Source organism: Phaseolus vulgaris, chromosome 6, assembly GCF_051622355.1.
Source record: "Phaseolus vulgaris cultivar YP4 chromosome 6, ASM5162235v1, whole genome shotgun sequence".
Lineage (NCBI taxonomy): Eukaryota > Viridiplantae > Streptophyta > Magnoliopsida > Fabales > Fabaceae > Phaseolus > Phaseolus vulgaris.
Window position 1 is genome coordinate 32116706 of NC_143503.1, and position 24047 is coordinate 32140752.

A 24047-nucleotide genomic window follows, 5' to 3' on the forward strand; every position below is an offset into this window, starting at 1 on the left:
AGTGTAATTATGTATAATTATATACGAAGACAAATTCAGTGAGAATAACAAAACAGCAAGGTTTTAATCCAAAAGATCGTTCTGTCCGGTAACAGAAGCAACCTCGTTATTATCAATTCACTTGCACACATTAAATAAGTGTTTTTTTTTTTTTATATTTGAGAACCAAAATCCTATTGCAAATATTACCTATATAAATACATTGCGGAACGGAAGCACATGTGATAAACTATACATTTGTTCATCTAATTATGGTAAACTCTAAATAAAAAGTAAATAATGTTATGATATTCTATTTTACTTCTCATTATAATATATATTAATTAAAAATTTCGAAGTAGACACGATTAATATTATTTTAAATTTTGAAAACGATATTTAAAGAAAATGTTTTTTTGTTTAAATTCAAACATGAGATGATTTAATACGGCAATTATTCTTAACAATCATGACTTTTTCTTGCAAATTTTCTTTATACTCTGCCTGTGGATAAAAATCTGAGATGGTAGCCGATGTCACGGAAATTAATTCTCATAAAGTAGTATACTTGTACAACAACTCATGCAAAAAATTATACAATTAAGAGAGAAAGAGAAAGCAATACAAGTTATATATATAAAAAAAAGTATTATTGTGTAGAATGTTGTACGATGAGTTGATGAGTTGTATAAACTATTTTGATAAAGTACAGATGAAACTATTATTTTTGTGGTATTTTGCTCTTGAATTGGTTAGTAGATAAAGAAGATTATGTGGTGTTTCTAAGAAACTTCAAATACAGTGTTGAATAGGTTTAGAGTGATTGCATGTGTTGAACTACCAACCGACAACAATGCATGCTCTACAGCCATAGCCACACTAGCCAGCTTAGAGAACCTTATTTGTGGCTCTTCTTCCTTCTACTTTCTTATTACCAACAACGCATACGCATAAATATCTTTCCTTGCCATGTGCAACCATTTCCAAACAAATCTCTCAGTCTCAATATTATACTCATCTTCTCTTGCTTTCACTCCAACATTCTCTTCATCACGGAACAAATCTATCTGCTCAGTGAAAACAGGATATACATCATTCAACTCTCTTCTTTCGGTGTTCCCAAAATTCAACAGACGGATTTCACCCAAAACCCACTAACAAAGAATTGCAGTGATTCCTTTTCTATTCCTTCAAGACTTTATAAAAGTAAATGTTTAATCTTTTATATATCACCTTGTATATCTCACGTATAATAATGATAAGGATATTTCTGAAAGTATATAATTGAGTAGTTTAGTTTTTAATATATTATAATTTTGAATTAAAGATAGTTTTATAATTTTTTATATGGGTGGCATGAGTGAAAGCTGAAGATTGGTTTTGTGAGGGAGGATAAAAGATTATAGAAAAAGATTAATTAACCAAGCCCACACGTGATGCTAAAACTAATCAGAAAGGCAAGATTCCAGTGGCATATAGGCATTCACACACACTTCCAAAGATGCTCCCTCTCCTCCATTTTCACACAATAATATATGGATGATGGAGCCAATCAAGTAACCTTACTTCATCTGGGTCCTACACGTCCCTGTACCCTAAATCACAAAATTAATTTAATTTGGTCAACAAAGCTTACCCTTTCAGTTTCCAATGTCATCCACATTCAAATTATACCACATCTAGCCATCTGCCACATTTACCAAGTATTTATTAATTCAATTGCAAATTCATAAGCAAAAGTCAATTTCCCAATTACCCACCTCTTGCATCACCCTTATAAATATATCAACACACCGCAATGTACAAATCTCTCTCATCATTCCACTTTTACAAACTTTATCAACCAAAAGAAACCAGTGGAGCAAGCTAGTAGATATTTACAATAGTATATACATATCATATGGGAAACTGTTTTGCCACGGAGTCGTCTATGGATTGGGGTGGTGATGATTGGGGTTCTTTGTCATCGTCTAAGAGAAGGAGTATGAGTTCGGGGAAGGTGTTTGATGAAGTTGATGAGGCGAGTTTGGAAAACGCGGAGGAGAAGGAGAAGCTCTTGGGTGTGCTGAGAGCTTCTTCTGATCCCAATGGGAAGGTGAAGATCAAGATCTCGAAGAAGGAGCTGGCACAGTTGTTGGGAGGGAAAGAGAGTAATAAGCATTTGGGTGAACAAGTTCTGGCTCGTTTAATTCACGCTAGAGATCATAACGAGGACCATGATGTTCATCATAGATCTTGGAGACCCGTGCTTCAAAGTATACCTGAGGTTAATTAGTGGTGTGTAGATAGAGCTTGAGAAAGGTTACTTTAGCTGATTTTTTTATTTGTTTTCCATGTTTTCAGCTTCTGTTTTTCTTTTATGGTTGGGAATGTGTGATTTGTATAGTCGTCGTTCTGCTACTGAAACATCAGAAAAGTGAAAATTGTAGATCGAGTTTCTTGTGTAAAATTGATAGAAATTATCAAAGTAACTCACTGTTTTATTATATTACATATGTATTTGTAGTTTATGCAACTATCTATATCTATATCTATATATAAGACTTGAGTATCAAATCCCAACAGGGATTGTTAAGAGACCGAATCAAAGAAGTTTCGTGTATTCATCAACCATGACGCGAACAAACCTGTCCAGAAGGTATAATCTGGCTGTCTTAGTTGTTGTTCACAAGAATTTATTTATTTATTCATATCTAGCTCGCACTTGAAAAGGTCAAAAAGTAATTGTCTTTTTATTTTTTTTAATGATATATCCACAAACCAAAATTTTATACGATCACATTAATCTAATATTATTATTTTAATATTTTTCATATCATTTAATTACAAATTTACTCTTTATTATATATATATATATTTATATTTAAATACATCACATCAAAAATTATATACTAAAATTATCGATCATTATTTCCTTTTTTTTAATTTTACTGTTCACAATTTAACCGGCTAATGCTTACAATTATATAATGGATAGTTGAATAATCACACATCACTTTAACAAATTTTTGTTAAAATATATATATTTTTTTAAATTTTAATATTATAAATGAATTTTAAATTTAATTTAATCTATAAAATCAATTCATAAGATGATATATTATCTATATCTATCACAAAAAAAAATTAATTATTCACGTAAAATTCACTCACATGGCACTCCCAAGATACCTATACAGAAAAGGCCCAAGACTTCTTAGTTATGGTGACTAATCATTGAACTGAAATATGATTGACTACAAGAGGAACAAACATGCAGTCTTAAAAGTACTTATGATATTTCCTACACATAATACTATCTTTTTTATGGTGCTTACTCTTCGTTTTAGTAAGTGGCATATTATAACAGTAACAGTAGATGAAAAAACTGAAATAAAATTAATTATATGCATAAATTAGGAAGGGAAACAATTATTTTGAGTGAAAAATTGAAAAATATGACCTCATGCAAGATAAAAAAAAACATCGAACTCATCTAAATTTTGTTGAGTTTGAGCTGGTTTTTAATTTTTGGAGTTTGAAATATGAATCGTTTAAAACAAAAGAATTAATAAGTACTGAATTGGGAGGTGTCAGGATGTTGGGCGCAGAGATTGCTAGCTGCGGGCATTAACTAGCTCAATGAATTGTTGTCTGGGCCTTCTTCTTCAATAACTTTTTATGCTTAAGTTTTGTACTATTCAAAATATATTTTAATATTGTTTCTACAAACTTTTTCTTTCGGCATTGGTTAGGCATTAATTATATTATATTTTTTTAATAACCTAATAACTAATGTTCATTTCTTGATGAAAAATAATAACATCGTATCATAATGTTATTATATTGTCTTCTTATTTTAATGAATCACAATTAATGTTTTAACTATCAATTATTTAGTTTCTAAATTTGGTAAAAAAAATTTGGTTGCTAATTAAATACTAATTTAGAAATTTTACAATAATTAAAATTTTTAAAAATAAAAATTTTATTTAGTTCCTAAAATAATCTATAATTTAATCACTATAATAATTAATTATTTTTTATTTTATTTTTTTAAATTAGTTTCTGTTTCATGATTTCTACTCAATATAATGTGAATAAATTTAAAATAATTTTTTTAATTATAGAAATGTCCATGACCAAAAATACTATATATATATTATTTATTTTTTAAATGGAGACTATTTTTTTTTATTTTATTATAAAAAAAGTAAGCATCATCAACGACAATTAAATAAAGTAATTGTTTTCACTTATTAAAGATAGAGTTTTAAATTTTTTCAAACATATTGGTTATACATAAAACGTCAAGAAAATAATTTATTGTCCACATCAATGTAACTCTTAATAGAAATTTTGTTTTGAGGGCATCATATAAAATGTAATTAGATTACCATTTCATAATCGTTGCAATTAATGTACCATTGCCACAAATACACATCCATTTAAAAGTTTGCAGAGATTATATAGATATGGAATGATCAACGTTAGAAACATATATGGAATATGGAGTCATCATACATGATTAGAGAGATTGTACGGTGATAATTATTGACCATCAATAATAAGGTACTGTGAATGGAGTAAATCCATCAGCTCACAAACAAAGTCTAATATTTTGATCTTCAGAGAGAAATTTTAGATATAATTGAAAAAATTCCAACACAGTTTTTCTATGATTTTTACAATAATGTTACCTTATATGCTTTGAAAATCTCATAAAAGCATATAATTCGCCCCACCACTTTTTTTTTTTAAGTTTTTATTTATTTATTTTGGATCTATTTACTCTATTATAGTAATTAATAATACTTTTTAGATAATAAAAATACAAGGGAAATCAATAAAATTGAATCAAATTTTAATATTTTAATAAAAAAAGTTTAATGCCTAATAAAATAAAGTAAATATCAACAATACCTTAATGAATCAAATGATTTATAAAAAAATTGATGTAAATAAAGTTGTATATAAAACATTAACCACCACCAATTTTAATTTCAAAATGATGAGATTCTTCTTTAAAAATGTCAAAAATAAAGAATGACGAGTTGTTTCCTAGTTTGTCTTGTCCTTAGTCTTCGGTTGAGAGCTTAAAAAGGTTGGGATAGTGCGGGTTGACGAACTCAAAAAGTTAATCCATCCCACCTAAATGAGGACAGATTGACAGACCGGTTTGTCCGCTTTAGCATATCTTGCTTTAGCATTTCTAATATATTATTTTTTAATTTTAAAGACTGATAAGTTGACATCTTTTATATTTATTTAACTTTAAAAAATTATTATTTTATTATAATATAATATTTTGTTTTATTGATGAAATATATGTATTCTTTTTAGGAGTAATGTGAAAAGTAAAGTCTTATACTCAACAACAACATCATACTAGTAATAGTAATAGATAACTTTGATACATTTTTACAACTCTACCATAATGATTAGTTGTTTAACTCAAATCAACATTTCATAAAATTCGAAAACCTGCATATTTGGAGGTTACTCTTCATTTTATACAAAGTGTTAGTGTTCATGATTGAAACTAAAAAAGTTACCAAACATCATATGTTGGTTTGTATTAATATTTTCATAACTGTAATTTTAATTATTATCTAGTAATAACATCAACACTGTTAAGAAACATCTCTCTTCATCAGATGTCCAATATCAATATTTAGGTATAAATTAATTTTGAAAATATAAACATTTACTTCATTACAATTAAAAATCCATCATTTTTATATTGCTTTTACATACACCTATTTTTCATTCATCTAAAAAAATATGGATATCGAAGAGCAGCAATCATAAATTTTTAGAACAACTTAAAAGTTGTTTGCATGTCTCTTAACCATTAAAAAAACTTATTATGCTCTATAGAGCAACCATTTCTTTTTTAAATTAACTTTAAAATACTATTTTAAATTATGTTATAAATAATATTTTAAATGACTTACGTATGAATAATTTTAAGAAAGAAAAAAGTTACGAACAAAACTAATATGCGAAAAAATTTCATATAACTTTTTAATTTGTGTATAAACTAATTTTAGTTGATGGATAAATTTATTTCATGTTATTTTTATTTATTATTTAATTTTTTGAAAGAGTTTGTCATGTGTAAATAAATTTATTTTACTTGAACTTTTTAAAGGAATTTTGAATTTAAAGTTTTAAAATCATGTCTGAGTTAAAAATTGTTGAGAGAGCTTTGCCAGTTAATTAATTTAATCTTTTTGAAACTAAATCAGCTGTATATAATTTTATCTGAGGCTATAAATAGTTTTTTAGGAAAACTAATATTATTCGAGAAAAATAAAATGACAATTATTTGAATTAATACAGTTAGATTTTAAAAACTGGTAGCTGGAATTACGTGAACCAACCTAACATTTGAATTACGAAAACAAGAAGAGTGTTTAAGAACAGAGAAGAGAAGCAGGTTTGATTTGGCGATATAAAATCTGAAAAATCATACTTAAAACGGGTCATTACCCATAAGGAATTATGTCCGAATTGAATGCATTAAGGATAAATCATAAATGAAAGTAGTAGTAGTAGGAGCAAAATATGCCTCCGTTCCGTTTGTCATTCCACGTCAAAATAAATAAATAAAAGCAACACCCACAAACGCACCCTATTAATCACGGTATCTACCAACTGCCACACGACACAGTTGGCGCCAAACATACAACACACGAAACCTCAAAGAGACAAACTACTTCCAAAAAAAAAACATCACTTAGGAGCTGGCACATTCTGTCACACATACAACAACTTAATCCAAAATTAAGCTCTTTAAACTTGTAACTAACACTTCAATTTCTAATTGTATGTGAATAAGAAGTTCTTGAAAACCAAAATTGGTTTATGTAATTTTCACATTAAAAACCAAAAAGCAGAGGAAGCAGTGAAATAAAAAAAGGTAATGAATGGCGTAAATGCGGTAGCTAAGTGCGAGTGATTGCAAATGGTAATGGTGGGGTCTACTCTTTCTCTCTCCTTCTTATGGGTCTCACCAGACAGCTTTTACTGAACCTGCCACCCACAGTCCCCACTCACTTTGAACCCTCATTCATTCATTCATGGCTTTCACTCTTCTTTTTCTTCCATCCTTTCTTCGCTTCACACTTCACTTTATCTTATGAACCCGTTTCGATTCTTCTAGTTCTTTTTCTTCCTCCTCCTCCTATTCGTCTTCTGTCTCAAATGCCACAACCACTCACCTTTTTGTTCTCTCCGTGAATGCTGCTTTCGATTTCTGCACCATGCCCCACTTCTTCCTCTTCCTCCTCACCCTCTTTCTCTTTCTCCTGCCTCTCTGTAAGTCCTTCTTCTCACTTTTCTTTAACTCTTCTTTGATCTGTCTTATTATTACTCATGTGGGCGTGTTACGTAGTCCGTTACATGTTTTGAGGACCAGTGTTTGAGCTAAATAAACTTTGATCATCGCTGTTCAGTTTAAAGTGCATTGGTTGTTGATAAATTTTCGGTTTTTTCGAGTTTAATTAACTCTCCATTTGCGTTATTATCTGTATTTGCGTTTTCTATTGCTAATTTCTATTGTTCAATGTGGTGAGAATTGAGAAGGGGTAGTGACCGCAGCACGAAGAGTTAGGGTTTTGGTATTGTTTCATTTTCACTTGGCCTTTCAAGGCTAATCTTCTGTGCAACGGATAAAAGAGAGAAACTTGGTTCATGAATTTTGGTTTCAACATTGCTGCTATCGTGGCCAAGTTGATTATGTAATTATTATTTCTTGTACAAGCGAGGTTTCTGTTTTTTACAAGTTAGTGGTCTTTGATAAAATTAGCAACAGAGCTTGTGTGATTTAGCCTGTGCATTATAGAATTCATCTTCCACAATTAGGCTACATGCTAATTTTTTTTTAAATTACTGTTTGATCCCTATAGTTTTAACAAACTTTACCTTTTAGTCCTTATGTTTAAAAAATATTTCTTTTATCTTCTACATCCTATTTTTAATCTCTTTTAATCCCAATCAGTTTAGATGACAAGGACTAAAAAATGGTATGTATTGGGAGTAAAAAAGATTAAACTGGTATAAGTAAGGACTAAAATTGCCAAAAGGTAAAATTTATATAACTATAAGGACTAAATAAGTAATTAAGCCTTAGTTTTTTATTGGTATAGCAGGACCCTTGATTTTGGAGAGTCAGGGTTGCAATGCTAGAGAACCATCCCTTCCCCATAAAATTTTAGTGTGCTGGACATCACGAAATGAATTGAAGTTTAGTTATATCATTTACTGTCATTGTTATCCGCTGCTTCAGTTCAACAAATAACTTTCTTATTTGGTTGTGATGATGCTAGACATATAGTTAGAAGTGTCAATTTCAATTACATTCGAAGGCTGTCCGTTTTACTAATTGTATCATTCGCTGATGAATAGTCTTTCATTTTTATTGCTGTTGAGCAAAATTGGACTACGTTGACACTGTAATGTAATAGACAGATTAATTGAAACAAAAATAAGTTGGTAAATGGAAGCTTTTATTGGTGAGAATTAATTAATTTTGATTTGAAGAAGCCTTTCCATGCTTCATCACCTTTTAACAATAAGATATGTTCTCACTTCCACATGCCTGAACTGTAGTTGCTATTAATTGTAAGAATTTAACACAACATCATGTTTGCAACCTTTTGTATGGAATTCCTTGCTTTGCTAACTCATTCTAACTGAGTGAGCAAGAGGAGAGATAGGTGTGAACAAAAGCTAAATTCTCTCTTATTTGTGTTTTGGTCTAGGCGCACTTGAATCCCATAACAGTAGATTCAATCATCTTCAAGGTCCTGTACGAATGGTTAACCATGTGGGTTCTATGCTCCCTAAAATCTCACCTCTTGGTGCTCCGCAGCCTTTTCTTCCTCTTGCACCTTCACCACTCGCACCATTCACCAATACCTCTATCCCAAAGTTATCAGGTTCCTTTCTAAATGAATTTTGTTGTTATTTTGGATTTTCAAATGCTTAAATGTTCTATGTTCCTCTCTCTTACAGTCTTTATAATGTATCCTGTGTCGCAGGACTCTGCACTTTGAACTTTAGCACGGCTGAAAGTTTGATCAGTGTAACGGCAATTGATTGCTGGGAAGTTTTTGCCCCATTTCTGGCTAACGTAATATGCTGTCCCCAATTGGAAGCAACTCTCACAATTCTCATCGGTCAATCCAGTAAATATACTAATGTACTTGCCTTAAATGGTACCAATGCTAAACATTGCCTTGCAGATGTGGAACAGATTTTGATGGGCCAGGGTGCCACTACCAATTTGAAGCAGATATGTTCAATTCATTCTTCAAATCTCACTGAAGCATCTTGTCCGGTAAAAAATGTAAATGATTTTTATGACATGGTGGATACTACTAAGCTCCTTACCGCCTGTGACAAAATTGATCCTGTCAAAGAATGCTGCTATCAAGTCTGTCAGAATGCAATATTAGAAGCAGCTACAACCATTGCATCAAAAGGTTCTGATATTTTGGCCATGGACTCAGCACATGTTCCACCTGAGCACCCACTACGGATCAATGATTGTAGAAATATTGTCCTGCGGTGGGTAGCTAGTAAGCTCGAACCTATTCATGCCAAGAAAGTTCTTAGAGGACTGTCTAATTGCAATGTTAACAAAGGTCAGTTTGTGCTAAATGCTATATTATTCCTTCTTGACAAAGTTTGAGCAGATTGTGAGTTGGGGTATTTTTTCCTTCATGATAGCATGACCATTCTAGTTTATTATACTTGATTTCATTGAGTACCTAATCACTTGGTGATAATTCCTAATGATGCCAATCCTTCTGGCCCTTTAATATTGCGCTCTTTTACATAGATTTTCTCTTTGTGTTCTGCATCAGCTTGTCCCCTGGTTTTCCCTGACACAATGCAAATTGCCAAAGGTTGTGGAGATGGGATAAGTAACAAAACTGCCTGCTGTAATGCTGTGGAAAGCTATGTGTCTCACTTGCAAAAACAGAGCTTCATCACGAACTTGCAAGCTTTGGATTGTGCTGAGACTTTGGCAATGAAGTTAAAAAGATCAAATATTACTGCAGATATTTATGGTCTTTGTCACATCAGCCTTAAAGACTTTTCCCTACAAGGTTGGTTTCTTTTGTCCATTCTTGTTATTATAATGAACTCACACTCAATACCTTTAATATTTTATACCTGATGCTAACAATTCTTCTTTTTCCCTTGTTCAACTTGGTGTGGAAATCGACAATGTGGATTCTTCAGTTGGAAATCAAGGTAATTCTACAATGTACACTATGTCACTGTAAATTATTTAAGTGCCACTTATGGGGAAGGAAGGGGAAGGGGGTTCAATTAAGAAAAACTAATGTTTTGTTGAGACATAACTTGCTGCATTATTTCCCTTCTTGCATTAATGTTTTACTGAAAGGTGACTTGCTGCACTGTCTATCCTAAACAGAGGCTGGATGTCTATTACCTAGTTTGCCTTCAGATGCTACATTTGACAAGATTTCTGGGATCAGCTTCCTTTGTGATCTAAATGATAATATTCCAGCTCCCTGGCCTTCTACATCTCAGCTGACTTCTTCCTCATGCAATAAATGTATGTACATCGCGTTAAAAGTTTATAATTTAATTATGAGTGGCAAACTGCTCCTTTTTAATTTTTATTTCTGATTTCTTTTGGCTTCAAATTTTCCGTTTTAGTAATTTTGGTTGAAAATGTTATATTTGTTTTCTACACTTCTGATAATTGTACAATGTTGGCATGCAGCTGTCAACATCCCTGCTCTTCCTGCAGCAGCATCAAGTCAAAGTTGTAAGAGAACCTTTTCTAGTCTTCATGTTTGTTCAGTAGTAATCTGTAACCTATGAAGTTTCTAACACTTCAAAATTTAAACTAATAAAAAGAAGGATGCATGGGTGTTCACGTATCACATTGAATATTTGAAGGAAATGCTACCTGATCTAACCTAATCGGTTTTCCTACAATATCACTAATGATTTGGTTCAAAATGTAAATCCCATCATATCTTAATTGTTTTGAATTTAAATGATTTTGCAGTTTTTCTTTAAAACAAAAATATTTAAATTCCTAAAAAATATAGAAATTTAATTTGATCAAAGTACATCAAACACTAGATACCAGTTTAAACAAAGTCTAAGCTTATTTATCAAATACACTGAATACAAGTGCATTTAGTATATCAAAATACAATATAAATGCTACATGTAGTTTCAAAATTAATTGTCAATCCTATAATATATGTTCAAAATTTAAGAGTGGGAGCTAGATTTGGCTTGAGCTATAATAACAAAGTTTCTAAATGTACATAGATAATATAAGAGTTTCTGATGATTTAAAACACACAGGTTTGGTTCATTTTGTATTGGATTGGCTTTCAGCTTAATTACTTTTTAGTTTTACAGTTTCTTCAATGTCTTCAGAGTTTTTTTTTAAGTTTTAGTTGGATTAATTGGTTTGGATACTTCTAACTGATTGAAACTGTTAACTAGACTACTGAGTAACACCAGATCTTTGGATATGATTGAAGGATCATAGCATCTCTATTAATCTGGTGTTATCAATTGACACTGTATTTTGTTTTCAGCAGGCCTATACAGCCAAGAGATTCTGTTCGTCATACTTGCTGCTTTGTTGTTTCTCCTTATGGCAACCATGTAATTATGAGGGTTTCCTTGTTAAGTGAAGTTTTCCTGGTTCTTCAAGGAAGATAGTTTTATACGGGTTTAGTGTCAGGTTAGTTAGTTGTAACCTGTTGTATGAGAAAGAGAAATCTGAGTTGGAGGTATTGTATGAGAAAGAGAAATTTGAGTTGAGTTGGAGGTAATGTCCAATCTGTTTCGGATCTTCTTGATTCATGATTCTTCGTGTGTGCTTGTGTAATAAATTTTGTTGTATATAGAAAATTTAGAAAGAATAGGTTATACAGAAACTTGATGAGATTGATATGCATTTTAAGTATTATAGGAATTTTCAGTTCTATGTCTATTAGAGAAGTGTTATTTATGTTCAATGTAGATTTTTCTACAGTCATCATGATGCTACTTTATTTTCCTTGTAAAACCAAGATTTTAAGGTCCATCCCAAGCTCACCAATCTTATAGTTAAGCATGAGGGCTATAAAATCTCATAAACTACACTCAAGAAGTCACTGCACACAAATTCATGACCTCATTTGGTTCTCACCAATTTATAGTTGACATTGAACTCATCAAACAGAACATCATTCACTCTTATCACTACAAGAAATGTTTTGTGCTTTTCTTGAGAAATGTTCAGGAGTTGGGTTTTAAAGGAAAACAAAATGGATGGACACTTTTTTTTAAGGAAAGATTAGACTTATCTTTCATGAAGTCATGCCAAATGAGTTTCATTCATTTCCTAATTCTAAAATAGACAGTTGATAAGACTTAAAACAAAAATATGAAAATTGAAGTTTCAAAATATACAGATTAAAGCTTTTTTATAAACAAAAAGTTGAAAGTTGAAGGATTAAATTATAGGGATGATGAGATTTCATATTGAGATTAATTTAGGATTAAAAATTAATACTTTTTATCCAAAAATATTTGAGTCCCTCCCATTTGAAGTACCTACTAGAGAGTGAAAAATAATTTAATAAATTATATGATCATTTCTAAGATTTTTCAAATTGTATATAATACTTTTTTTTATCTCAATGCTAAATATTTTAATTATATAAAAGATATTACATTGACATGTTTTGTAGATTATCCTACTATATTTTAATTATTTTAAAAATGACTGCATAGTGTATATTTAAAATAATTGTTGTAAATAAGCAGATGAAGTATTGATATAATTTACTCAAAATAAATTGATTTGGTTAAATTGTTATAAGTACAAAAAAGTCCTATATTAGTTCCTCACTTGTTTAAGATGATAAACAACATGTGGTATTAATGAGTTATTAATAAAATTTGTAAATAGATATCTAATTTATTTTAAATTTGTAAAATTATAAAAAAAACTTTATACAGTCTTTTTAATGATGTATTAGTGTTAGTAAGTTTTAAGCCTAACAGAGCATAAGCAGGGATGTGAATAGCAGGATTGATGGTGAAGATGGGAATAGGATTTAATGCAGGAACAAGCTGGGAGTTTTGTGCGTGATTACATTGAATTGATGAAGACGTGAGTGTTGCAAGATGAAGATAGTTGTATGCAACAGTGCAGCATTCTGAGTTATTATGGTGTCTTTATTGGTCTGATAGAAGGAGTGGTGGTCCTTCCTCTACTTAGGGTTTTAAGCTATGCATTCAGAGATGGTGAAACAGTGGCCAACGCCGTCACTCTCATTCTCAACGGAATTCAACCGCTGCTATCTGATAACTATACCCTGAGTAATAAGATATAATGAATTCATTCTGGTTTTATTGTAATTGCCACATCCCAAACTCACTTCTCTTCTTTTTCTTAAACAAATTTAACTATCCCCTTTTGCTAAAGTTAATCTTTATTTTACCTCAAAGTTATAATAAACAACAACTTTTTCTTTCTTTAGACATTTAATTCATAAAATTTAAGAAATACCATTATTATTATTGTTACTATATTTTAGACAAGTCAAATATTAGAAAAATTTAATTTAGGTTAAATATATAATTTAGTATTATATTGTAACAAATGCTTAATTGGATCTTTACACATCTACAAATTTATTTAATTGGTTCCTATACATATAAAATATAATCTATTATTATTATTATTATTCTCTTACATATTTTTAATTTGATCATTTATATATAAAATCAGATTTTTTTTAATTCTCTCTGCATCTCCATATCTTTTTATGGCACTTTCATATTTTTTTTATTTCAATAATACATTTCCGAGTATGTTGAGAGTGTGATGTTTTCTTCTTCATTCTTAATTGATGGTGGTTGTTTGTGTTAGTTGGTGGTGAAACGTTGACGATTGAGGTCAATTTTGTAGTGATTTTACTGGTGTTAGTTGTGTTATCGTTCACTTATTATACAATTTATAAGCCACAAAACTTAGAAAAAAAAACTAACAAGATGCAAAAATGGAGTACATAACTAAAAAAAAAATAAAAATTTTGCACTTTTGATTTGGAGGGTTCACAATTTACTTCAGATTGCAATAAGAGTCTACTTCATGGAACCCTTAAAAGTGCAATAATAATTATTTTCTTAATAGAATTTCTGTGATGTTACATGAGAAAAAACTTCTAACTATAAGAGGCTCAAGCCCTCATGTTTGTGTAAATTTATCTTATGAAGTTAAAACATGTTGAATGATGAAACTGATATCTCAAACACTGAGAATAATGAAAGTGATGCGGTTGGAAGGAAGGGATAGGGATGTAGGGTGCAACCGAAGTTATTTAGAAATGTGAGATTATGCTTCATTTAGGATTATTTTATTTTTTTTAAAAGATAAAACTGACTTTTCAGAATTAATATAAAGGGGAAGGAGGAAGATAAGGAGATGGAGAGAGAACTTGACTATTTATTGTGCCTAATGAATCATTTAATGTATGTTACATAAATAAAATATATTTTCCTAAAAATATTATTTATTTATTTTCTTATTTTTGAAAATAATAATAATAAATAAATAAATATAATACATTTAATTAAAATTTATTGAATGCAATTTTGTATACTATTATCTGGTTATAGATTATTGGTTTTGTAATAATTATTTAAAACTTAAATATGCTCAACTGTTTGAAAAAGGTTGAGTGGATTAGATTAAAAAATGTAACCATAGTTGCTTTGTTGTAGGTTCTCCTTAGCTTTTCAATTCCTTCAAGTATTTTGTCCTTCATTATGTCTTCATCTACTTCAAAAGGGCTGAGAAAATTATTATTTCTCATACATACTTTGTTTTAATTGTTGACCATACATAAGGAAAGAAAATAAAAAACACGAATAAAACAAGAAATAACTCCAAGAATCATTTGGAATAGGGATTCTGAGTTTAATTTATTCTTCTTTTACATTAACAGTAAAAGCTAAGAATAGATTTAGAGTTTTAGTTGAACAAGTTCTTAAACTTATTACAGAGACTCTGTTTTGATAAATTAAGGAACCAATTAGTGAATTGGAATACTTGAAATTTCTAAGGGTAAGAAACTGATTTTGAATGACTTTTAAGAATTCAATAAGATTGAGTGATATAAATAGATATTATTAAGAGAACATAAGACTGATTGTCTTTCAATTTTATAATTGTTTTACTTGTGATTTTGGTTTACAAACTCGATATTTAAATGAATAATAACATTTTTATATTTATTATAAACCTTTTTTAAATAATTTTAATTAGCATAGTAAAAATTACAATATCTAGTAAATCACGATGGATGAACCACCTGTAAGACTTTTTTAAACTACTATTTTATTTTAATTTTTTTTTAAATATAAACAATATTCTTTAACCCTTGAGAAGTGCTAGGCAATAGAGTTAAGTACGTTTAGAAATCACATTTCGTATTTAATGAGTATTTTATCGTGATACATAAGAGTTAAGTATGTATAATAAAAAATTAAAAAAAAAATTGAAAAATAAATATCAATAATAAATATTCTATCATATTATTGTTGTTATTAATAAACATTATAAAATATGACAAAATAAATGATTATTGTTAATTGAGATCTCAGTCTAACTTAGACTGAAATGTCAAGTAACATAATAATATCTAACATTAAATTTTTTTATAAAAAAGATAACATTAAAAAAAGTAATTAAATAAAAAAAATAAGAAAATACACTAAAATTGCAAGTTTTAATATATATATATATATATATCATTAATAAAACACTTAAAAAGTATTTCAAAATGTTATTTTAGAAAGTAAATTTTTACCCTTAACTTAATCTTATATATAATTTAATTATATTTATGTGAATATATATTATAATTTAGTTATATATGTAAGTGTAAGTGTAGTGATAGAAAGAGGAGGCATTGTGAGTTTGGTGAGCAATGTGAGGAGTAGATGTAATGAAAATTGAAATGACAGTGAGAACTAAGAATATTCATTGATGCCCCATCATTGACTTTGGTCAGATTCAAACCCTTCCGAAACGTGAAAGCATGCTAATGGTGGGGTGTTCAAGACAACCAAGAAATGTGCTCTGCATGAAGCGCGCGCCTCCTCATGTCCCTTCACATTCACAATAGCTACTACTGCTCATTATTTTCTACCAATCACTACTCCTTACAAAACTTTTTTTAATTTTTAATTTAATTTAATAAGGACACAAATGACTATTAAATAGTGATTTTTAATTTAGTTTAATCTTACAAAATTGACTTAAAATTATATTAATACTTATCCAAAATAAATTTTATGAGAGCGTAATTCAGTGTGTTTTTTACTTTGAGACAGTTTTATTTTTAGTCAATTTTATTTTTATAGGATCTCTAACAGTTCAGCTATGAAGGTTCCCTAGTGAAAATAACTACAGGTTTGATGAGGATAAAAACAACAAGTAACCGAAATTTTCTCACAGGGAAGAATCGTTAATGGATATAATATAAAAATTGTCTGGTATTTACTAGCCAGGCTGGGTTCTTGCAACATCAAGGGGAGCATTTGGTTGCAGATACCTGTACATAACCCAATTATTTTATGGAGAGAAGTGTTCAGAATTAGTGGCTGGATCACCAAGGTACTGTAGTGGAAGCTGTATTTGACGAGTTGACTCTTTTCTCCAATAATTATTCTCATTAATGCTTGCACTTACTTTCACACCTATCGTCTTTAATTATTAATATTAGTATTATCATTACTATTATTTTTAATTCACAATCAGATCTTAGAATCTTAGAATGAAAGAATCCTAAATTGTAGCCATGTTTACCAGGTACGAATTCACCTTAAGAATTAAGACTTCTATTAAGTTCGTGTTCCATACATATGAGACAAGTGTCTAAGAAGTTAAATAGGAGAAATTGGTAGTAGCTGCACTATAATTACATAGCTCCATCTTTGTTGAGCTAGTGCCTAGCTAGCTAACCTTCTTAGGTAACAGAACAAAAGAAAAAACGCAGTAGTTGAGGATTTTCCTACCATAAGATAATATCTTAAACAATTGAATAATTATAATACCCTTTTAGTTGATTCATCAGAATGAAGTTGTATTTGGGGAAGTTTGTGATTGTTTAGTATTTACATAATACATAATCAAATATCAGATGGCAATGGCAGCCACCATCACAAACTTAACCACTGCACCGTCCACTCCCAATGTCATAAGATGTCGTTTTCTTGATTAATACTCATTAAATTTGTGTCTGTCACTTGTGCAAACCCACATCACCGATTACAGCATTTCAACACTTCTTTATTTTAAACTGTATGTTTCAATGTGACTCTAAACAGAAGGAAAGGGAAGTCCAACTAGAGAAAAAGGGATTCCTATATGTGAAAGTTTTTTCAGATTTTCTCACAAGCAAAAGGTAATGAATGAAAAATGGAATAGAGGGATGATTTAGTAAAGAGATTACACATATAATATAATGTGGATAATAACTTGGCTGTGTTCATTGTTTTTTATTAAAATCATGGCTAGTAGTATATGATAGAACAGAACCTTTCATTATTTCCACTGAAGTGTTTAATAATATTTATAGCTCCCCTGCCATCTCTCCAAACTTGTCATCAATTCATTTTACCCAAAGACTTTTCCATCACTTGAGAGTGCAATAATGAAAACAAGAGACAGAAATTGTTGTTTCATCTACTTCTGCATCATAGTCCAGAATCTGAAAGTAACAAAAGAGAGAGATGGAAAAAGAGGAACAACAACTCAAAATTGATCTACAGGCAGAAGAACTGATATGATCTCACACTCTTTGTATAAGCTAAATAAAACACATAAAAACCAAAGAAGACAGAAACATGAGATTTTGTATTGCATAAAACATGAGTTTCCTAGTAAAATGTTTGCAAGCAGATACACATCAAGTGATGAGAGGAGGAAGGGCAATGAGGGTTGGTGATTGTCTTCCTCTGCCAAAGAGTCTCTTCCATGTTTTGAGTTGAGTCGTGAAGTGTCCATGAATGCCAAGTCTGAGTGAGGAAACACCTGATATCATTCTCTTCCTCAGCCTCATTAACCTTCTCCCAATCTTAACCTTCAACTTAGAAATTCTGAGTCTAAGGCACGATGGCTTTCTGCGTGAATCTGCTTTGTCCAACACTTTGTGGATCAAAAACTGTGCCCTTCTGCGGATTATGTCTTCAGGGTCCTCCTTATCCACCTTTGAGTAACCATATGACCTCCTAGACAGATCCATGTTTCTGCAAAATGAGTGAGAGAGTGAAAGAGAAAGAGGAGTGACAAGCATAGAGAGGTTTCAAAGTAAAATTTATAGCATAGTTTTGGCTTGTGGGCCATTCAAGGATGTCATATGTACTAATTTTTTGTTGAAAATAATGGAGATGATGACTGTGCCTGAACTGGCCTCTATCATTTTGTCAAAATGAATCCTTTCTCCTCAAATACAAACTGCCATGGAAAATACAACTCCACCAATTATTACTTAATCATGAAGTATATAACCTAATTCAGGATAAGAAATTAACTCAAAAATTGACAAAAAAAATATAATTTATTATAGTTTATAGGTTATTTAAATATTCCAAATGAAATTTCAACTTAGGTAGTGTCATCCAAGTCTGAATTTGCTGCATTTTTTTGCTGTGATTTGGCTACTGATAAAAACCTGGATGAAATGTGTTAAAAATAAACCAGAATAGATTTAGAAAAATCAAATTAGCTCCCGTTATAAGTTTGGTTAACTTTTTTTTTAATTATGAGAAACTTATAACTTTTAAATTATTGTAAGTCAACTATCGAAATATTTACTTATTTATCATAAAAACTGATAATTTATTTCATTACAAATAAAATATGAAAAATTAAGGATTAAGAAAACTATTTATTAAATTATAGTATTATAATTAAATATAATTAATGTAGTTAGTACTTGTGAATTAAAGTCAACTAATTTAATAAGCTTTACTTATCTTTTTATACACATAAGAGTGAAGATTATATTATTATAGAGAGGGTAAACTAGAAAAACTATAAAAGAATGAAAGTTAAGATGATTACATCATACTAATGTATAGGCTAACAAATTAGAGTCACAAGATTTAAAAAAGGAAATTAGTCACAAACTAAGTACCAATCCAACTAAAAAACTATGATTACAACTCACAATTTAAAACATTGATCCTAGTGTGAGGATTTGGACTCAGCCACTAACTTTTTATTTGTTGAATTAGTAGTGGGAAAATTAAGAAAGTGAAAGTTTCTAATTTGTAATGAACAATATGTGATGAAATTGAAACTAAAAGGAGGGACCATATTGACGTATTTGGCCTGCGCAATTATACTAATTTAAATAATCAAACGTTGACCGCAATAATTGTCATTATGTATTCATAAATTATTTTTATTATAATAATATCACCAATAAAAATATTGAGATTCATGGATAATATTCTCAACTCAACTTTATGTATTTACATCCATACGCAAAGATTTTTAAATCTTATAACTAAATAAATAATTATTTGTTACACGTTAAAAATATTTTGTGACATAAATAGAAAAAAGACAATATTTATAAATTAATTAATTTTAGCTGCAAAAATCAGATTAGACGTAATTTGTTATGATGTGGTTGTATTTCATAGATGTGGTGTGAATACTAATTAATAGTATTTCTAATATCACCGACTAGAAGAAGCATGTCATAGTTCTGGAATTCAAACTTTGATTTAATTATTGTTGCATAGTTGCTTTCCTTCTCACTGTGGAAGCACTTCTGAAGTCAAAGAAGCTCTTTTAAGTCAAAGAGCAATTTGAGACAAGCATGAGTACAGACCAAATTTCTACAAGGGTGGGGGATCTTTAAATTCCATTCATATATTTGTACTTTATTTGGCAACAATTCTTAAAGAATAAAAATTAAGTGTTTTTTCATCAAAGAAAAAATGACAAAATTTGCTCAAACAACACACAAATTTCTTTCTTTTTGATAACAGCAATAGTATAGTATATATCAAAAGAAAACTTCAGAGATTTCTTGCATGCATCACATGGTTGGAATTAGGCACTAATAACTATTCATTTATTTCTTTTGAGCAGTGTTGTTCCTTTCAGATTTCACATTAGTATTTTACAGTTTCTGGTTTTAAGGATGTATTCTATGAATCTATTTCAGTCAAATGACTTTAGAAGGAGGTATATTAGCTTTCTTTCCCTTCTAATTAAAGATACATGTGTTTGCAATGTTTCAAATAATAAAATAATAATGGTGGTCAATTGCTTTTTAATAATAATAATGATGAGATTATACGTAATTCTAAATTTTAGCTTATTTATATTTATATTAATTCTTTTCTTAATAAAATAATTTATGAAATTAGAGAAATAGAACTTAAATTCTAGCTTCCTCTCTAAAGTTTTGGTGATCAAAGAGTGAGAAATGTAAATTTCAACTTATAATTTTGTTTCTAACATAAAGTATTTTCCTATTATAAATAGTCTCTGAAATGTAAGTAAACATTAGATTTTAGCGTCTTTTCGAAAGTTTTTTGGATAGAGGGTTGGTAAAAGAAAATCTTTTGATAACAATGTTAAGATAACTAAAATGTCTCTTTTACTAGATTTATCTTTTCTTTAAGAGGATTGAACAAATTTTTTTTAATATAACAATAGTAGTCATTCTTTCATGTCTTAAAAAAGGAAAGATTTTGAGGTGTGCTGTTATTTATATTGATGATGTTTTTCATCATAATACAATAAATTAAAAAAATCCAACTTAAGCTTTTGTGAAATAAAAGAATTAGTAATTGAAAAGATACACTTTAATATCTTAATAAACATACCTTAAACATTCATTTCGTTCTCAACTGAAGCTTAAAACTATAGGACAGTCATAAAACTCCCTCCTAAGTCCCATTATTGGAAGGATAGTGTTAGGTGCAATAATTCCTCTTGGATCCTTCTATTAAACTTTTTCTGAAGAATTAAATATAGATCATGATGAAAACAAATAAATATAACATTCTTATGCTAGAGTTAAACAATCCAACAATATAGTTGGTTTAACTCATTTGGACCTTAAATTGAAACATTATCTCTATCATAACATTTTGATTCTTCTATCTATATGCTGGTGGAACATTTAGTCTATCCACCATTAAGGTTGTTGTGTTTTAATCATTTTTTCATATTATGTTCTTTGTCCATCTTTGCCTGGTCATTCTTGTTGATTTCTTTGACCCATTTTTTTTCTTTTAAGTGTAACCATTATAGATTTTGACTTTATCTCTTTAGATAAAGATTCTTCATTTCTTCACAAATTTTCACCATAATGTAGTTTTATCGATTTGTTACCACTTCAAGAAAATCATTAAATATAAACTAATTTTAAAGATAAAAAATAATTAGTTACTGTATTAACTAAATTAGAAATCATTTTTAAAAAAAATTAATTTTTAAATTAGTTTATATTATTATTAAATAATTTCTAAATTTGTATCTAATTAACTACCAAAGTTTTTTTAACAGCTACCAAAGTTTTTTTAACAAATGTAAAGTATAAATAGTTGGTAGTTAAAACTTTACTAGCTAATTAAATATCAATTTAAAATTATTTAATAATAATATAAATTAATTTAGAAACTAAATTTTTTTATCTCTAAAATGGTATCTAATTTAGTTAATATAACAACTAATTATTTTGTTTCTAAAATTAATTTTTATTTTGATGATTTTCCTGTTTTGCACACACATATACAAAATAATAATAATATTAAATAAATTTTATTATTAAATATTTTATATAAATAATTATAAAATCATTGTCATTGATGAAACATGTATATTTTATTATAAATTAAATAATGTATTGAATTATTTATTTTAAAAATTGAATAATTATATTGTAATATCGTGATTATTTTTTAAAACCAGTAGACCTCCCCCCTAAACTCAATTCCTTTTTTTTTTCCTTCTCTCTCTATCTTTTTCATTTTCTCTCTTCTCTATTAATTTCTCGCTCCATACATCATCTATTTTAAAATCTGAATAACTTTAACTTTCAATAGTATCCTAGGCTAGAAGATTTGAACGTGGAAGGATGTGGTCTCAAATTTTAATTTCTCTTGTATGGATGTTATTTGATATAATTATTTGATTGTATCTTGTGTAATCATGTATAAATATTATATTTTGATAATTTAAAAGTTAAATATTATTTTTGATGTGAAAATAGTTCTTGAATGATATGAATATTATTTCTTCAGATGAAAAATTTAAATACTTTTTACGATATTATAAGAAAATATTTTATATTGTTATCATCTTCCTCCATTTTTCGATGTAATAAGTTCTTAATTAAATGTATTTATTACTACTTAAATTTTTTTAACATTTAAATCTAAAATTTAAATTCAAATTTAAATTTTAAATTTTGAAACAGTTATATTTGTGTTTCCATCAAAGAGAAACTTGATGATCACATCACATAATAATCATGGTAATAAATTAGTAAATTTTATTATTATGATTAAATAAAAATATACTGATATAAGTTTTAAACTTGCCAAGAAAATATGGAGTGAGAAAACATAATAGTTTTCTTTTATAAGGAAATATGAAGATTTGGAAGACTATTAATCGAAGAATGCAAAAACACTGCTCTCTAAATTATAATTTGGTTTCAATGGGTTGGGAATGTTCTATTCAAACTATTAAAAATATCATTGGAAAATAAAAGTTTGGTGTTGTAAATTTGTTCCTTTTAACTATTTTTCACATTTCATCCTTCATTTTTTTATAATATGTTCTACGAGTATTTATGATAATGTAAACTGTTTTGAATGTTATTTTTTCAAAATTAAGGAGAAGAGAAATCAATTGTAAATCTCAAAGTACATATTAATATTATAATTTAATTTATTGGTTTGATTTTGTGGAAGAAGAAAAACTATTGGAGAAACATGTCCATAAACATTTACTATGTATATATACAAGTAAAATAAAATAAATTTCTAATAAAATTAAAATCAACTTAATGAAACCACTATTATGTCTTCTAATCTATTCGTTAACACTAGTAATATATCCATCGATAAATTGATAAATATTTGACAACCTAAAAAATGAGATAAAAAAAAACTTATGTTATGATTGACATTTTTTCAAAACAATCCAAATAATATTAATTACAAATTAAAAGACTGTGTTTGGTAGCAATAAAATAATAATAATATTACTATTATTATGTTAACTAATATCACTTGAAAAATAATATTGGTCTGACGAAATAAAAAAAAAGCTTAGGAATTGAAACCGGAAAAAATATAATAAGGAGAAAGTATAAAAAAAAGTTAAATTATTATAAAATTAGATATTTAATCAAATTATTTTTATAAATTCATAATTATTTTTTTTACAAAAAATACATCACCCTCTAAATTTTGTATTCAAAAAGTAGATATCAGCACCTAATGTGTTTATCACTATGATTTTTATCCTATGTAATTTAATTAAGTGATGTAACTCGCCACCACTGCTATCAATTAAAACTATAACAAAACAATTAAAATATAAATTATCAATTTAGTAAAAATATCTTAGAGCAATATATATATATATATATATATATGACTTAAATAACTAAATTGGCTGTGGTTTATAAATAAACCCTAATAATTTCCATATTTCTTACATAAACTTTCATTTAGTGAAGTAAATAACAAATTCTTAAATACAACTAAATAGGCTCTTATACTGTGAAGTATGAAAAGGATAAATCATATTTAGAATGTAAGAGAAAATATACATAATCATGGATTAGAGAATTCCTAACCTGACATACTCTAAATCTACATAAACCATTGGGAGCCTATAAATCGCATTGTTTTTATAATCACATTCAAAATCAAACTAAAAACTATAACTGAATTCAGTTATCCATCAATTCCCACAACAAATCATATATTAGCAAGAAGAGAGCACATTTAATGTAGTAAATAGTGACATGGAC

General features: G+C 28.6%; 3 protein-coding genes across 4 annotated transcripts; 2 read left to right on the forward strand and 1 right to left on the reverse strand.

Annotated features, from left to right (window-relative positions):
• Nucleotides 1–1724: 1724 nt before the first annotated feature.
• On the forward strand, nt 1725–2465 carry LOC137832229 (uncharacterized). The gene has a single exon (XM_068640279.2). The coding sequence runs from the start codon at nt 1880–1882 to the stop codon at nt 2252–2254; it is 375 nt and encodes a 124-aa protein (XP_068496380.1). The 5' UTR covers nt 1725–1879; the 3' UTR covers nt 2255–2465.
• Nucleotides 2466–6785: 4320 nt separating this feature from the next.
• On the forward strand, nt 6786–11990 carry LOC137832231 (putative GPI-anchored protein At1g61900). 2 transcript variants are annotated; one of them, XM_068640280.2, is made up of 8 exons: nt 6786–7281; nt 8727–8903; nt 9006–9611; nt 9834–10079; nt 10216–10227; nt 10412–10555; nt 10727–10771; nt 11565–11990. In XM_068640280.2, the coding sequence occupies exons 1-8, from the start codon at nt 7227–7229 to the stop codon at nt 11636–11638; spliced, it is 1359 nt and encodes a 452-aa protein (XP_068496381.1). In that variant the 5' UTR covers nt 6786–7226; the 3' UTR covers nt 11639–11990. The 2 variants fall into 2 exon arrangements, with proteins under 2 accessions (XP_068496381.1, XP_068496382.1); XM_068640281.2 differs by having other exon boundaries at nt 11568–11990.
• A 5695-nt stretch (nt 11991–17685) lies between these two features.
• LOC137832232 (uncharacterized) lies at nt 17686–18343 on the reverse strand. Its single transcript, XM_068640282.2, has one exon. It carries the CDS (start codon nt 18324–18326, stop codon nt 17940–17942), a length of 387 nt encoding a protein of 128 aa, XP_068496383.1. The 5' UTR covers nt 18327–18343; the 3' UTR covers nt 17686–17939.
• Nucleotides 18344–24047: the final 5704 nt, after the last annotated feature.